Source organism: Polyergus mexicanus, unplaced genomic scaffold (assembly GCF_030449975.1).
Source record: "Polyergus mexicanus isolate NDT 795.1 unplaced genomic scaffold, iyPolMexi1.0 SCAF_11, whole genome shotgun sequence".
NCBI classification, from domain to species: Eukaryota; Metazoa; Arthropoda; class Insecta; order Hymenoptera; family Formicidae; genus Polyergus; species Polyergus mexicanus.
This window is the reverse complement of record NW_027223331.1, coordinates 2,027,900-2,047,044: the sequence shown is the minus strand read 5'-3', so window position 1 is coordinate 2,047,044 and position 19,145 is coordinate 2,027,900. Positions and strand designations below refer to the sequence as shown.

Sequence of the window (19,145 nt, the reverse complement as noted above, 5' to 3'; positions counted from 1 at the left end):
TTATTCATACGCCTGAGTGCGTGTAATGGCAGACTCGTGCATCAAGCTGAGAGCGAGCGTTCGTGCTATTCATTTTAACGTATGCGCGTGTAAATCTGCAAAAGAGTATACAAAAACAGTAATTACTCGAATAAGACGGCTTATCACGTTTACTGGCGCGCAATGTGTATCAGCGGATATCGCAATACGTGTTTCTACATTTTATTCTCTGTACATCGTCTGATCAACGTGTGACTAATGGGTATCGTATTAAGCAAATTTTTTTTTTAAGAAACTCTGCACGGCATGTTCGTTATTCTGATCGTTATTTAATTATAATGGTAAAATTATAATTGAGAATAAACTGTTATAAATGTACATTAATTATATATATGCACCTTCCTATATAAATCTATATATACATTTGGAACAGAAATTATATCAACTTTAAACTAACTTTAATGAATAATTATATAATTAATATTACTATTAATAATAATTGTATTATTATCAATATGCATTTATTTTGCAATGATATTACTTACTCCACCATCGAAAATCGCTTTGTCGTGGGAAGTTCGGGAAAAGGCACCCGCATGAAAACCGTCACCTCGACTGAAAAGCGGTCCGCGTGTCTCACCCACGCTTTTTAGAGTCAGAGGTCGCCTCGAAACGTCCCTATTTTGCAACCACCCCTTCTCGTCAACAGCAGTGCATTTGACCAGACCATTGTCCGGAGGAATGGGCCATTGTCGGATTGAATCATCGGGAAACAGGGTGAAATATTCATGGCCAAGATGGTCAGTGGCCATTATTGTTACCTACGTATGTGAGGGCCGGCATCGGCTCGCCATCACCGTAATCGACGTTGGGAAAATGGACACACTCGAAAATGTGGAGCGCGGACACTTTGTCCTTTCATCCGGCCTGCGCCAGATCGGCCTCTGTGCGACCCCTCTGCCGGGGGAGTGAATTATTGGCTTTAATTGTGCGCACGGTAATAGGCAGACTGGACAAATTTCCGGGCGGGAAACGTTCCGCGATTTTACGGACTAGCTGGAGGATTCGACTGACGTGACACCGCCACGCGCGACCCAAACACACATCCGCCAATTAAAATCGATTGAATGTTTTCAGGAAGTCGCGTTAATGCTGTATTCGGATACCGAGAATATCCTCCGTTGAGAAATATATCTCATGATTTATCAATTTCGATGTGACGTAAATTGATTATTACAACTCGTAGTTAAATATACAATATTGGCAATAATCTTATTTTGAATTATTATAATGAAATCGTAATAAAAATTTGTTATATTTGATATATTTTTTAAATATATTATATATTTAACAGACTATACACAAACATACAAAAAAAATTTTATATATTTGCATATACATTTATCATTTAATATATTTTTATAAAACTCTTGTGATAATAATAGATAATCCTAACCATACGTAATATTATTGGTACAAATATATTTTCCAAGGGAGAAACCGTATGTTGTCCAGCGACAAAGCGAGAGATCGAGGGTCAAGCTAGATCGGTCTAGGGTGCAGTGGACTGCGTCATAGTATGTTGTATAATGATATTGCTCGTATGTCGCGTGTGTTGCGATTGTCAGAGGTCAGCCGGGTCAGAGATCGCCTATTCGATGATTCGTTTTGGGGGCAGTTTATACGCCTCATTATGATAAACTTAAAACCTCCTGCGAACCGCAGGAGGTAAAGAAAGAAGATTGTAACGCGAACCAGTATTCGTAAATAATTTTATCTACTGTAATTGTTGAATTATATAATTTTTTAACTTGCGTTAAATGCAAAATGCTTTTACTGTGTCAATTATTCAAACTTTTATTACATTCTACGTTTATCTTCTACGAAAGAAATATCGAAGAAAAGTTTTTGCTCTTTCCAAATTTTTTTCAAATAAAATCGTACAACTACCTGAAGACAAGTCGAAAGTAAAACTTTTATTTTTTTATATAGAATGTACCCATCGGTTTGTCGGTTTCGTAGCTATGAATTTTCGACATGCTAATGCACACGTACTAAACAGCTGTAAGTCCTTAAAAGGAAAAGGCTCTTCTTTTCCAAGAAAAGGAATCTTTTAAGATTCAGTCTCACGTTTCCAACTGATTTGTATTTCCGAAATTCTCCGACTCGCAAATAGAGCAAGATCATCACTTTACTGATTCTATGAAAAGCACATTTACACAAACCTTATGTGATTTAACGTTCAAGTGACAAAAACTTCAGGTAGCTTACATTGTCAATATCTTTACATCTTTATTAAACTGTCGGCATGTTTTACACTTCCGGAAGAATCTCTACAATTTCAAAAGAGCCGTTATGTAAAATAACTCGTGCGTGAAAAATTATTTAAATAAATCATTACACTTTTATCTTGATGTAACGAAATTATAATATACTTTATGTAATTTCATATACAATTATAATAATATGCAAAAATAAATTCGGTAGTCCAAAGATACATAAAGTAACATCTCCTTTAATATTATTGTAAATTTATAAAATTGTTTTCTGTATTATAATCAATATAATCAGTTATTTTATTAAGTTTCTTTATTTAGTAAATAATTTAATTATTTTAATAACAAAAATATATCATCTTCGTATTCTGCTATTATATATGCACTGTTACATACATCTCGGAGTAATAATTATATAAAGATCAAAGATAAAGAAAATTCCAATACTTTTTCGTATTCAACAAAAAAAATATATGCGAAATATGGAAACATTAAAAATATTACGTCTGTAATAAAAATATTAGTATTATGGAAATACGTTCTTAACGTCAACGCAAAATTTATAAAGTCGTGTATTCTCGGACAGACATAATCGAAAATAAAATCGACGGTGAAAATGCACACGCGCTTCCGATTAATGCCGAAACGAGTTTCACGACGAAAAGATGCCGATAGGTCGAGCGTATAAACCGCATTCCATATGCCCAGGTCGACTTTGCGTTTACCGAAGGCGACTGCGGGTCCGCGACCCAGGAAGTAGGTAGTAATTTCGAACGCAGGGCCCGGCGAAATTAGCAGGCGAAGAGCCGAGAGATGATTTTCCAAAATAACACGTCCCTCGTACAATGGGGAGGCAATTTCCCGAGGACCAGCTGCCGCCACCTATCTGATTTATCATCTCGCGTTGCCGACGAAGAGAAGGGCTCTCTTTCGACTGCCCCGCAGGAACACCCTGTTCGCCGCCGCGCGTCCTTTTCTTAAGAAAACTGGCCGCAGAAAAAGAGAGAGAGAAAGAAACTTCTCGTCAGTAATTATCGTGCGCCAGGTCATCTTGGAGGCTCTCCTGGCACTCGAGCGCGCGAAACAAAAAGCAGGAAAAATACGATTTTCGTGGGTAGATTAAAGTATCAGTTAATTGAATCTCTTTTGATGAGAGAAATTCGTCTACGTACCCAGGATTGCAAAAGGATTCGAGAGAATACTCGTTTTTGTTATGTCTTGACATCTTTACTTTCCTCTTTTGCCAAGACACGATAATACTCGACTTTAAAAATATTTCCCTTAATTTTATTATTACACGCTTTGTAGAATATTCTCTTAATATCGACAGTTCATATTTAAAGTAATCATATTATACGAGCACAGGCATGAGAAATATCCTTGTCTTCGATAATTTCTTAAAATCAAAATTTTATTTTTTCGCGAATTATATGTCTGTGAATAATGATAAACTTCGCATCTATACTACGAAACGCAGAATCAGTTGACTGTTAGTTCACTGGAATGCTATGAGGAAGGCAGATGGGGGTGGGGTTTGTTCAATCGGTTATTGATTGGAAATGTAAGCCGGAGAGAGAGCGTGCACGAGAGAAAGAAAGAGAGAGATCGTAGGACGGTTTGAGCGAAGAAGGGAAAACGATGTTGGGACGATGAGGGCAGGGGCGGGTGGAAAACAGGACATCGGCGCTGGTACGGATCGACAGATGGCCGCTGGTCAGTACGACGGTCAGCGTGGAGAAACTCGCCAATTGGCAAAACTGCTTTCCGTTTGAGCCGAGACTCGCCACCTTATATACTCCGGCCGCCTCCGCTGATTGCAGCCTTAACTTAACACTTGTCTAAGGTACCGGTCACGTTCTAACTCTCTTTACACCGCGAGTTATTTTTATGTGCGCCCTCTCCGCTGCTGCGGAATTAGCTTCGCGTACACTTTAGATAAACGTTAATGTCGAAAATTTTCAACATCTCGCGCCCGCATAGAACAAGATTTTCTTACTACCTCGCGTACATCATCGGATCTGTAATACATACTCGATTTTATTCCAACACGTGATTAGAGTTATTTTCTCGAACAAGCAAGACAAGAAAGTTGATGGAAAGAGCGAGTCTTACTAATCAGAAGCGTTGTCAGAAGCGATATCGAGGGATAGACATAGATGCGGGAAGATAGTTCAAAGATCGTACAACCGAGTATTTAACGCCATTGTAGGCGCGATATCTCGGCGGCGTAGCGATCATTTATCTAATAAGTACATCCCGTGCAAGATTACGTGTCGCTCGACACCATGCGCGATGTTCTATTGGCGCAAATGTGCGACGATCTTCCTTGGTCAACCTCTCCGTCTCATCCTCCACGAGACTCGACCAGCAACTACTACCACCACTACCAGACACGACGACAAGCACCGCCCCGGCTCCCTCGCATCCCTCGGGCAATCTTTTCAATTTAAAGTCAAGTATTATGGCTTAAATTGCATTATGGTTTCCTTCCCCAAGAGGTAGGGCCCGAGAGGAGCAACGAAGGGCGGCTCCTTGTAAGCAAGACTCAATCACGCCGCTTAACCTCTGACTCCGAACCCACGAGACGCGAGCGTGCGCTCGCGCACGCATACGCGCACACATGCGCGAAGGGCATCCTCACGTGCCGCGGCGAAGAAACCGATCGTCGCGCTTCCCTCCACGAAATTAGCCACGAAAACCTGTCGGACGCGCGAACACACCCGATCGTCCCTTTGGAACGAGAAGTCCGGATGCCCCGTGGGATTTAACGACTTCACCTCGGGACGCGCTCTCGAGCACCTACATTTGCTGTCAGCGTAACGACATCATTACGTACGGCTCGTCGCCGATTCGACGATGTCGGTCACACACGGTATATCTTATCCATCCGCATATGAAAACGCGAGATCGGTAGACGCTCCTATCGTAATTTACGCAAGATTCGCAATTTAAGATGTGACTCTATATCGCGTTGAATGTACTTCTTCAAGAAGATACTTGAATTAACGAGCGCAGTTTCTGAGACATATATACATATTATATTTAATCCGTATCGTAAATTACTCATTGTCAGATATGTAGCGGATAGCATCTCTCTCTCTCTGTCTCTTTCTCCTTTCCTCGTTATGCGCACATTCTATCTAAAAGCAATCACAGCATTTGCAACTCCGCGAGCGTGTTCGGGAGATCGAGACGCTGGATTATTAAGATCTACCTGCGTACGTGCGGCGTGTTGCACGGTCCGACTGACTCTACACGCATACTTTTCACACGAATGAATGAAACGACCCGGGCCCAACCCTGACCTTGAACCCGCTCTCGTCGAGGAGGAAAAAAAAGGCGCGATTCCTCCCGTACCGCCCCCTCCCCCCGACTCTAATAACGCGTTCCGCGCTGTCCATAAGGCATGTAACAGATACTCCTCGGCGAAGTGGTGCGCGTCTCTTGCTTTTCCCTTTTTCCCGTATTACGTTATCGGTTACACTCCGCGGACTCGCGGTTCTATTTCTCTCCCTCTCACACACGCGTGCGTTAGTGCGTGCATTTATCACGTGCGCGCAACCGCGATAAGTATCGATAATTTTCATAGATCACTGATACACGCGGCGTCTTGTAAAAAGGGAGAGAGAGAGAGAGAGAGAGAGAAAGTACAGATAATTCTGTAATGTTGTTCTCGCAGAGAATTACCGACGCCGTTAACACGATTAACGCTATTTTAATCCAAGCGATTTTTCACGGTCCGTAAATCTTTCTATTTAGCAAACAATCTTTTCGATTAAAGATATCGTTCCTATCGGGCAACAAAAAAAAAAAAAAAATCATGCTTGACATCATAATACAATCCATTAAAAATCTGACTGTGGCAAAGCTCTTTTTTTCAACACATATGTGTGATAAATGAAGCGAAACCTTGATGAAAATAATTGGAATGTAGTTAAGATTTTTACTGTTCAAAGGTAACTGTGATCTATGTCGCTTTCATAATTCACTCGTAACGAAATATCCCAAAGTAATGAGCACGCTCTTAGAAATTACACGCTGGGCTTCTCGCCTACCGCGCGAAAGTTAATAGAAACACGCTCGCGAGAATCGAGATAATGATCCACGATGAAAATGCAATATCGCGATAAAGGAGCCCGAAAACTTTTTAAATTAAGACCCCAAGATTTTAAATTCTAAATTGAGATAATGAATTAAATGAGAATGTAATCGTAAACAAGAGGAGAACTTCCGCGTGTCGGCTTTAACGCGATCGCTATAACGCAACGGATGGATTGCGCTCGATTAAAGCAAATATGTAAAGAATGTCGAAGCAAGATCCTCGACGATGCAATCCCTCCGTAATAAAAGCGATCGTCGAGCGCAAAACTTCCATTATGATCGCCTTCGTAACGAATCTCATCCCGAAATAACACATCCCCCGGGGAAGTAAATTGCGGTCCGCGCGCAGTTTCCTCGCTACTTGAGCGCGGTGCGATCCAGCGGCGGTTTTCTCAAAAATCGGCGAAACGAATCCCGATAATGTTCGACGCGTATCGTATGTAAGGGAGTCGGGAGATCGCGCGACCACGAAAAATAGTTGCGCCGACTCGTTTCCTTAGCGCGAGCGCGCGCACACACCGCTCCTTTAAGTAATATATTTCTCAGGGATAATTGCAGGCACACACATAGCGATTTCGTGCAGCTCGTTCTGATGCCGGTAGATACCGCGAACCGTACGGCGAAGCGTGTATTGCACGTGCAGGTAGTGGAGAGCACGCGGTGAAGAGAAACCGACCTTGCGGAGAGAGACGACGCGATGACGCGCGGTGAAGCGAGATGGAAGGAATCCCGCACGTATGTGTCGGTAGGTTACACGCATAGATAGGCACTTACCTATCCACGTAGATAGGTAGATACACTCGCGCTTAAGGGAGGTTACGCTCTCGAGAAGAAAGGAGAAACGCGAAGGACGCGATAAGAGGTTGAAAGCGAGAGAAAGAGAGAGCGAACATTCTTTGATAGAGCGTAACTGACTTCTTGGCCGGTGCATATTACCGGGCTGTTAGAGGGCGGAGCCAGCTGATGAGTTAGCAACGTATTGACTTTATAATAATCACGTTAGCCGGTCCACCGTGATCCCTTGGTATTACGCGGTGCCTCGCGCGAATTCACATACCGGGTGACGTCGAGTGTCCCGTGTACTTTCCAACACAATGCAATGTGCAAGAAATCGAAACAATGTCAATTACGTCGATCTATATTTTCACCAAAAATATGTAATCTTGTAATATATTCAAATAATACCTATTGTTAAAAAAAAAAAAAAAAAAAAAAAAAAAAAAAAAAAATTAAAATTAAAATCCAAAATCTTTTTTGCAATTTTTTTAATTATTTATTCAATACTCCAAATGTTAATTTAGACGTTACGGTGCGCTAATATTAGATCGAATACTTTTCTCTCGAGGAATAACGCTGCTCGCGATATTTCAAAAATTAAAGTCTGCTAATTTGCACCGTATATATATGTACGCTTCACTATACGCATCAATCTGTTCGCATTCCGATCTCAAATATATGACGCAGCTGCGCAATTTCTTATACTCGGAGTGTTCTGAGTGTTCTGAGTGCACCGATCGTAAATATTTTTTCGCGTCGTACTTATCGTACGGCGTGTAGAGATCGCGATCTCGCTCGGGGAGATTCAAATCGACCGACCGCGTATATGCGAGAGAGACGTCGGTTGACATTTGGCCGAGCGGGCTGGCTGATTGCACGAGAAGAAGCTGTTACACGCTCGAGCGTATGAGATGCGTGGCCTAGAACACGGCGTGGTGTTCTTACCTGGCCTCTCCCCCTTAATTAGCGGTTCGGTTTATCTTAATCGTTCCCTCGACTCCTCTCGGTGCCCGCGAGCCCGTGGAAGATGAGGAAGCACGTGAGAGCGAGACGGGCAAGTCGTTACGTATTCACGTGCAGCTGCCGAGAGATAACGGCGATTTCTCTCTCTTTCTTTCTATCTTTCAGAAATAAAATAAGAGATGGAGAAAAAGATCGCGAGAGATACGCGGCCTGCCTCCATCTTCCCCGCGCTGCTTTTGCGCCTGCTTTGCACGCGTTATTAATATTTCCCTGATCCTGGTGTCAATGACATTGATGAATGACAAGGCCATTATCTCTGCGCTCCGTAAAATCTAGCGTCTAGGATCGTTTATTATCAAACGAGAAGAATTATCAACTGTCGAAGCATACTAACTGTTCTGAATATGTTCGGAAAATATTCCGGAGGTACATGCCTTTAATTAGAGATTCAGTTTAGGCGCGTTTCTCTAACTAGATTAGACGATAAATAGGTTCCGAGTTTTCACGAGGCTACTCCCATACTGACGTCAGTGTTTTCGCACGAAAAGCAAGATCGCGATTTCTCATAATGATTTTCTAATGGCATTTTCGTAATTACAATGGACAGTAATTACAAAGTGGCTGGTCGTTAAGTACATAGTTAACAACTGGATCCGTATATAATAGACTCGTGCTCCCATCTCTTTTCCACTGCAACTTTCACGCAATTGATCAAGCAAATACAATTCTGATAATATTGTATATTGATAATATAACGGCCTTTGTCTTTACGAAAAACAAAAATAATATAAGCAACGCGTTTGGAAATGCCGAATGTGTGTGACGAGGAGATCTATTATTAAATTAAACTATCAAATTAAAGAGATATCACAATGCAATCTCTGTAAAAATCGACACATGTCGACAACGTGCACGATATCGTGACTCGTTCTTTTTATCAGTGTTGGCTCTGTAGATTGGATCTAATCCACCAGCTACCCCTTTGGAAGAAATTTATCGCGTCTCGACTCTGTGGTCGTTTTCCACAATAAGTCAGCGATGCCAGCTTTGCGCGCGCACGTACGTGTGTGTGTGTGTGTGCAATCGAGAAGATCCTCTTAATTCTCGTTTTCACGCATCGCGCCCTTCCTAGACTTAGATCGCGCGCGGATAGCAAGCTGCTAGCTTTGCAAACCGTTTTTGTAAATGTCCCGGCAACGTGAATAGCGGCGATGCGGTAACGGCTGGGTGCAATCCTGACCTCCAATCTCACCTCAATTTGCCTACACGCCGCCATTTGCCTCAGCGAGAACGGCGAGAGAGAAAGAAAACGGCCTATCTAAAATTATGATCTGAAAAAGTGCCCGACCGTTCGCGCGCGCGTATGTGTATGTATTATATATGCATATATATATATATATATATATATACGTGTGTGTTGCACGCGAGAGGTCGGATGCGCGCGCACAACCGATTAATTATAACAAATTGCGTATTATTATAAATTTCGCGGCTAATTGGTACCTTTTTTGGCCACGGCAAGCTATTTCTTTAACTTTTATTTTTAAATCCTCGAAGCGCCGCTCATTATGTATCTTCCGAATAGATATATTTATCGCCAAACTCTCTTATATAAAAGTTGTGTATAATAAAAAAAATATAAAATAATCAATAATAAAATAAATATTAGTAAAAAAACTCTCTTTCAAACTTTCTAACAGCGTACGTTAATCTTTTTTTTTTTATATATATATATATACTTGACGTACACACGATTTAATGAATTCTTTAGAGCAGGTTGACGAGCCATAATGTATTTCGCCGCGATGAATTTCGGCGGACATGAACACCTGAACACGATGACAAATGAGCATTTCCGACGCGCGGGCACTCAACCCACGAATGGATTTTGATCGGAGCGGTTGACTTTAATGCGAGATAATTAGCTCTTCAATTATCGCGCCCAAGCCGCCAAAACGGTGAATCGTCCGTGAATGAAGCGTTTACAGCTCGATGCTAATTTGCGGTACACCTGCTTTTTGGCGAATGCGCGAATGTTCTCTGCTCGGTTATCGTTGCAATTACTCCACGCTGCTTAAACGGCTCGTTTGTTCGTTCTCAGTTATGGTCAAAGGCACGCCTTTATCGCGGATAAGCGATTAGATTCTCAGTACGGTATTTCACTATAATCGGCATATATATATGCCAAAAGATTAAACGAATTTATACGTAAAAATATTAATAGAATTTAATAACGAATATAACATCCGAGAAAATTTCTGAAATGAATTCGTAAGCTTATTCAAACAACTGCGCAAATCCAAAGGTATCGATTGCGCGCAATAAAACGGCGCTCGGAGCGTCTCGTTGAACGTTATTTACGGCGTTTATGCTGCATTTTATTTATTATACAATCGGCCGGCGTATTCATTCGTCGGGCGTGAAGAAACAACATTCGCGCGCGACGCCACAGTGCGCCCTGATCGATTTAACGCCAAATGTCGCCGTGTTTTACACGCGACAATAATGGTAGAAATCTATGTAGCCAATATTTCAAGCCACCCTTTCTCGTCCCCAACCCTTACGTGGACGGCGCGGCGTTCGTACACCAGCGACACGTAGCCTCTTAGTTATTGGTCCGCATATGGACACCGTTCGATATTTCATATTCCAGCGAAATGAAAATCTAAACGCAATCTCGCAGCCGGCATGTTTGAAAAAAGCGCCATTAATTTCTGTGCCATGTGTGTAATGCGAAAAAATTTTAGAATTTAGAATAAAGCTTTTATATTTCTTAAGATGACAAATATATATTTATTAGAGAGATACAAAATCCAAAACTCTGTTTATGCACAAAAATAATAAAACAAATGAGAAAACATGCATCCAAACTTTTCGTTTAATTTTGCAATATGAGATAAATTTTATAATTATTTTTTCGCATCAGTTGCATCAGTGCTCACAATTTTCTCATGCTCCGAGTGATATTCATAAACCTGAAATAATCCTAGAGGGTCGATCAAATAACGGAATTTACATACTTTAAAAAAAAAAGAGAGCGATCCGACGCAGAAAAGTGATGGTCCCAAAGGACGAATACGATTTCTTCTTGCTATCCAGGAAGAGAGAATTCTTTTGTAATCGACGAGTAATTTACGCAAGAATAGAGTGCGGTCACGCAAACGCAATAATTTCAAAAATTATTTTTTAAAATATTTGCATATTCATCTCCTTTTAATACTATATCCAATTTTTATTGTTAAAAGTTAACATTTTTTTTATAAAATCTGTTTTATTAACATTTCACATACACACGACGTTCACTATTTTCGATCTAAATATGATTTTAGGATTGCAGTGAGATGTATATTTAGATTGTTGGACAATGAATGTGTTAATTACTGATTATTCAAAAAGAAAATACTAACATAATATTGTCATAATTAATATGTTCACTGTTCAGGAATATAAATACTCTTTTGGATCGGGGACAATGTGAACATATATCAATTATTTTAATTACAAATTTCTCAATAATACTTTCGGATATCGAGACAGATTATGATTATCCATTACCTGAATTTTCAACTTCAAAAATATCTGCGTAATTAATCTCCCGATTAAATTTCTGTTAAGTTCATTTGAAACTAAACGAAGAATAATCATTGACAAACGTATTATATCGGTTTGTCATCTAAACGAGTGATTTATATTTTATTTATCTACTGTTTTCCTAAATATATTATGTGTTAAACTTATAATTAAGAGTTGCCGTGTCATTTTTTGAGAAAAGACACGTCGTTGTAACACATGTGTCTTTATGAGAGTGTGTTCACAAGTCCGTAATATTTTAGGGAGAGGCCTCTCGGCCCTCGTCCTTTAAAAACTAGCCGGTGCATATGTCGGCGCAGGCGACATAATGTTATCAAGCTGTCCAGAAAGAGTCGCTGCCGATCGCCGCTACGTAAGGACGAGGTCCTCGGGGGACCGCGTCCTCGCTCTCGCCCACTTCGTCCTTATTGATATACCGAATAAACACACTTGGCAGCTAGGCCAGGACGGCTTTGCGAGGCAAATAGCTTCGGCTGGACCCTATGTCCGGGGAAATATCTTTCCTTCCTTAAAATTGACACTATGCTCGATGCTGATAACAGCGTTTGCGACAAAAGTTAAGTCTCCCTTCGAAACGTTTGAAGAAAAGATAAATTGATTTTTTCTTGATGAATATTTTCATAAAATTGACAAACAAAATATTTTTAAATATTTTAAATATTTCTTTGAATACAGTTATATTAGTTACATACTAGATTATTGATAAATGACAAGGAGTATAATTATATATATTTTTTGTCATATATAACTTTAAGTATTTAATTGATCTTTATTAATGTGAATTCTAATTTTTCTTCGAAGAATGATTATACGATAGAAATATATGAAATATAAAATTACATGACGATTATGTAATCTCGAATACAATTTAAAATGATTCTATAAATAGACGTTAATGTTCTTTCACGCTGCAAAATGCTCTCAGCCAAAATCGACGCGCCGTCGAAGCGTCATTTACCTCCTAAAATCGCTTCTGGAATCTCATTCAGTCTCCGGTTTCACCCTCGTGGCTTTTAAGTTTCGACCCTTATCGACCGCGTCGTGGACTTAACGCATCTCGTCGAACGCGGCGGTTATCCAGTAAATAAAGATGAGTAGTTTCCCCGTCATCGCTCTCTCGCACACACGCGTACACACGATCCCGAGCGTGCAGCAGCGAGATGGTTTTAAATTCCGCGAGTCAAAGCGATGTTTGACATGGAAATGTTGAGCGATGCATTAAACATGCCGCGTCGAGTGCTTCCTTCCCCCTCCCGCGAGATTGCAATTCCCCAGCTTGTCTCGAAAAGACGAAAAACGCTTCTCTCCGAGGTCCGGGACCCGATCATATAACCGATGCCAGCTTCGGGCCCCGGACAGCGCGATTCCCCTCGCGTCGTCCGTAGCTGTATTTACTTAGGCAAACGAAAGGAACCGCCGTTCCGTTACTTCTCGGCCATCATTTTCAGAAGCAACTTCCGGAGCTAATCGATAGACATCGTGATGCAAGAACGTCGCGACGGTAGGTATTATTTCTATTTGCTTTTGAGAACGATAAGAAGATATTGCTCTTCGACCGCATTCTCTTCTTATCTCCCATGCCTGTCGAAAATTGTTAAAGAGGCCAATCATAAAGAATTTCTTTAATATAACATATATTGCTATCATATTAATATAATGAACTAATTAGTTTCTTTCCGTATTTTATTGAGCACCGAGAAAAAAAATAATTTTAAAAATAATCGATAAAGAATTATTCGGCATTTTGTCATAAATAAACACAGAAAGATATAATGTTATAATTTAATTAAATTTTAAATATGATATATTAGGTATAAGCTACTTTGTGTAATTTTATGATATCGAATTCAATTCCAGATTTTTTGCAATTTTGTCTTGTCTTAATACGTAAAGTTGTAAATCACCCCCCTACTAATTATTATGTCATCGACGAGTTGCGAAAGACAGCAAGACAAGCGTCGCGAATCTTCATCATGTCGCGATAGCTTATCGAGGGTCGGAAATACGCATCTGATGCGAGAGGCAATTTCACTAGAGAAAGCCTTCTCGTAAAAAAGAATTCTCTTTCCCCCTCCTCTGATTGTCCGGCAAATGACATCAAGTTTATTGTATTATTTAAGAAACCTCGCGATGAATCGCGAGGGTGCGAATTCGTTATTTCTTCAAGATACGACGTCGAATGAAAAAATAGAAAACACTACACAACGCTACATAATTTTGCCGCGTTAAATGTTTCGTTAAAAATTCTATCGTAATACACATTGTTTATATCGGATAGAAATATTCTCTCGCAAAATTATAATATATTAGAGATTTGTCTTTCTCGCAGGATTTTTTTACTCACCGGGTGAGATGCCAAGCTTCGCGTGCATGCTACTGGGACTTCTATGATCGGGGGTGGTAATAGGGGCAGCTACGGGTGACGACAGGTGGGGATGTGTCAGTGGCCCGCCACCTGTCGTCGTCGTGGTAGTCGTTGAGGCACAAGGATTTAAGGGTGATGTCCTCTTGAAAGACTGGTCCGTCCGCCACGCGACCTCATTGTCGCCGATCCAGACTTTACCTGCACAAATGGATCCAATAGGAATTAGATATATACGTATACATACCGGTTACATAAAATTATCAAAAAATAATATATAAAATAATAATTGTGCATAAAAATATATTATTTTTCTATAAATATGTAGTAATTATATGTGTATAAAATAAAAAAATATAATATAATAAAATAGAGTAAATACTATTTTTCATAAACATGAGAAAAAAATATGCGCCATATTATTTTATCAAGAATGGAAGATCAAATTGAAAAAGAGAGAGGCTCTCGAGGCAAATTCTATGCCCCGCGCGTATATTAATATAACGCATACACAAACGCGACTATACATGTGCAGAAAATGGCTTCTCTCCCCCAAACAGACTCATCGTAATTAGCGACCCTCCAAATCCCCTATCCTTGCCAGCTTTCCCGGTTTTCCCCCGTTTCCCTTAATTTCTGGGAACAATGCCCGGCTCTGGATGTTGTTCCAGGTTGCAGTGTCTAATTACACGGGGGCATACCGAGTTCTTCCTCTTCTTCCCAAATTTGTAAGGGCGATATACAGGATGCGTTAAAGTTTGTAAATGCGCCATGTAACGTTTACCAACGTAATCGGAAGTTAAACTTAAGGAAGACTGTACGTTATATTATAGAAAATTTTATCAATTTACATGTCAATAATGTATGCCTCATTTAATAAAAATTTACATTTAGCAATCATTAAGATTGTTAAAAATATGATCTTTATATTTAATATGTTACCAATTAATATATAAGTGATTTATAAATATTAGTAATCACTTTAAGAGTTTTATTAAGTTTAAGTATATGGATTTGATCTACATGTCGACATCATTTGCAAATAAATGATGTCTCATGTCAATGTTCTGTCGCGTGCGAAATCCCGGATGTCCGTGTCGTGTCTTTTCGAGCACCCCGTAGGTGACGGGATCTCGGATTTATGGAACACGCGAATACCGTATCGCCCCCGCATGCGTGAGACGTGACTCAGACTCGGTATTATTTGCTTGACGAATGATTTAGCCCGAGATACTTAGCTAGCTTTTCCCCATAGTTCCCCCAACCTCTCCCCCTCTCTACTTTCTCGCACCCCCTAGTACAATATTCTCTCCTGGTTCTTCTATCCGCCTGCTAACGACGACCAGTGAAACGCGCATTGTTCCAGAGACAAAAATACAATAACCAGAAAACGGAAAGAGAATAGAGATGAGCGGAGGAGGGAATGAGGGATTCACAGCAGCATGCAGGAGAGCGGCGAAGATAGAGCGAGGGTAGTAACCGGAGTCTGTGTGGTTACGCGAAAGGAAGAGAGAACGTTTTTCCTATCGAGAGGAAAAAGGGAGGCGGGAGAAGAACGGTGGGGCTGAAGAAAGTGTAGCCGGCGCTAACTAAGGGCGTCGGCTAATCAATATCATCAGAGAATGGCCGCTGACCTCCATCTACCCTGCTAGATCGACCATTGTCCGGTATTCCGCGCCTCGAACAAGCTCCGAGCGCATATACGAACCATATAATTTCGATTTTTCTTTTTCTCTACCGCGAGCTTAAAAAACTTAATTCCGAAATAAGAATACATACGCGACCATGTGTCACAATAAAAAAATAAAATTAACATATTATTTACTTTACTTATTGTTAGTAAAAAAATATATGTATAAAAATAAAACGTACTGGGAATTATTATTAATAAAACATTGCTAAGTATTACTTTGAGATCTCTTTGATTAATAATTGCAGAATTAGATAACATTATATATTACAAAATAATGTAAAATTCTAATTAAATGACTTATCAATCTCGAATTGAATCTTTCAGGAGAATATTAACAATCACTTCGATGTCATTTCCACAAGAATGGCTTGCCCGAGGCTACGATCGAAAAACGTGAACCACAATACAGAGCCCTCTTTTAATCTCGTAGTGTTTGCATGGCCACCTGATTTCAACCCCATGGAGACAAATGAAAGTAGCGCAAGAAGCGACGAACTCGTCGTAAAGTCGCGTGTGTGTTTTCGGAAAATTTAATTATGCAAATCCGCAAAAATTGTATCAACGAGTAAGAGTTAGGTAAGGGGTGCTGTAAATTATTGTTATTTTGTCGATTGGATAAGTATAAAATCTTTTTTCGATTACATCATTTCTTGACGAAATATCATTTGGAGATAAAGAGACACAACCAGTCTCTCTTTCCCGTCTATAGACTCCATGACGTTCATCGGCCTCATCTACGCGTCCCCAACATCGTTTCTCGCTTTCTCGTCCAATGAGGGTCGCGCGACTACGTCCAGAAACCAGTCTGCATAAACAGAGCCATCCATTGCGCGGACTCGTCCCTTTCCATCCCTCCACGCAGCCGTATAAACCTCGCGGAGAACCATTTCCCTTCAGCCTTCGCATTCCCCCTCGTCCTTCGTCCGAATCCGGCGCGAACTCCATTCACGGGTTTATCACTGTCCAGATAACAACGATTTACCTACACGCAAACTTCTGCGGGTTGGGGCTCCGAGCGGGTGGAAAGGCGCGTCTGGAGATGGGGCTGATAGAGAGAGAGAGGGGAGAGGAGAGACGGGGTAAACTCATGACAGGGTCGCTGAAGAAGGCGAGCGAGACGGGCAGCCACCTTGCATTCGGGAGTATTTCACTTTAACGGCCCTCCGGGGGATTGGCTGACCCCGACTGGAGACCCTTCACCGTTTCGGCATAATGGACCTCTACATTACTTATTCGTCCTGGCCAATGTCCTGCTAGCGACTCGCTCCGTTCCCGGCGAAAGATCGGCGAGAAGCCGCTCGTTTTCCACATCCTACCATTCACGCGCGCGATTAATCGCACGTCGTGGAAACAAGGATAACGAAATGGAGATACCGTAATAGAGTGGTCATTCACAATCGAACGAAAAAATTGAATGCTCAGATATATAGATCCGTTAGGTATTAATTTTGAAATTTATGCGCATACTAATAATATAAATACATACATCAAAAAATATCCAAAATTGTATTTTTAAAATGTCATGTTTCGATATCTGACATTTTTCTGTCTAATCACTACCTATTCCTACCTCTCTTTTAACGACTAAGACACCTTGCTGATTCCAGCTTCCGGGTAGCACGAAAAAACAACACGCCCCAAGCAAACTGCACTCCTCGTGGTACTTGAAAGAATTGAAAATTCCTGCTCGTCTAAGGGTTGAGAAGGTCGAGAATGGAGAGGGTGATGGCTAGGAAGGAGAGACAGAAGGAAGAAGGGACGAAGAAGCGGGACGAGGAAGCGAATGCGGAGATAAAGCGTTCGATATAAGATTAATGCTAGAGGCCGCCGACCAGTCCAGCGCATGTCGAGGGCCGTTCAGCCATATACGACGGCAATGGTGATTCCTCTTTGAAGGTAGAACCGTGGGCAGTGGCCAAATTGAATCCTGCTTAGGATAGAAGAAGCGTCGACGAAAAGAAAGAGAGGGGTGCCAGCCCCGAAGTCCTTTCTCCAATAAATAAATCGCCGGCCGTCTGTGGGTCTCCGATTTTCAGCTCGAACGTACGGATTAAAATTGACCGGCCGATTTGTAGCGACGAACGGAAGTAATTGCGCGATTATCTTGTTTCTGTATTTTTTCTCGATTTTATCTTCTGCGAGCGAAATAGAAAAAAAAGCAGCCCAAGTATAAATATCTACATTGTGATTATTTTTCTTATATATATATATATATATATATATATATATATATATATATATGTGTGCGTGTGTGTGTGTATATCTCGCGCGATATTTTATACATTATTATTACAAGCTTTCTCACTTTAATAATAAAAGAATATAAAGCGTATGAATGAGAATTATAAGTAAAGCATTAAATTCTTGCATTTTTAACTTTTCATTTCATTTTTAACTTCTCACAAAATTTCAAAGATATAAATATAATAAAATATTATATATTAGTAATTAATAAATATTATTAGTTCTATTTTGCAAAATATCAAATTATGTTATACGATAAAAAACGAGTTTATTTTATATAATTTCCCTCTTTAATTACTAAATATAAATTAAATAATATGGAGCATTAAAAGAGTAAAATGATTCACCTATGTAAACGTTTAAAATGTCGATGGTTTTTGATTCATAAACAAAATATTGCACGTCAGGTGAATAATCTTTAATCAATCACTGCTTTCTTGGAATCGAATCGGAAATATGATAATATCAAGTATCCAAACATTGTGACATCTTTCTCCGCTGTCGATTTAAGCTCTTCTTTCGTAATGCTAATAAATAATACCAATAATCTATCATCAACACAGCAAAGTCATTGAAGAGACACAATAAAGCGATAATACTATATACTTATATATATATATAAATATAAATGTATATAGAATATGTATAGACAGATTTTTCTTATGAGCAGAGTCTCTACGTTATCTTTTATATTTAATATCAATATTTATAGATAAAATATTTTATATTTTTAATTTCAACTATTTGATTTTTGTCTATTTTTTTTCTTTAGAAAAATAAAAATAAAAATAAAAGATATGAGATATAACATTATACCAATCGATATATATGTCTATGTATAAGATGTTAGTAATAAATGTATATATATGTATGACAAATTTCTTTTTAGAAATAAGAGTCTCTACGTTATAAATATATTTAATCAATAATAAAATATTTACAAATATAATATTTTTTATTTTTATCTCTAACTATTTGATTTTTTTTTATTTTTCTTCTCTTTAAGAAAATAAAATCGTAAGATATACAGTTCACCTGCTAATGTACATGTTTATACGATGTTGCGAAAGTGCGGAAAATTTATGCTGTTTGTTCTTATTATAATAAAGTGCTTTTATCTATATAAATAACTCAATATTATCGCATTATTTCCTCAGAC

The 19,145-nt window shown here is 39.6% G+C and overlaps 1 protein-coding gene across 4 annotated transcripts in view; it reads right to left on the bottom strand.

Annotated features, from left to right (window-relative positions):
• The window catches only part of LOC138937718 (uncharacterized), a 120,822-nt gene that overhangs the window by 43,579 nt on the left and 58,098 nt on the right, over positions 1-19,145 (bottom strand). For all 4 annotated transcript variants that reach the window (XM_070304250.1, XM_070304251.1, XM_070304252.1 and 1 more), the window contains exon 3: positions 14,032-14,250. In XM_070304250.1, the coding sequence (XP_070160351.1) occupies positions 14,032-14,250 (219 nt within the window). The remainder of the gene's footprint in view (positions 1-14,031; positions 14,251-19,145) is intronic.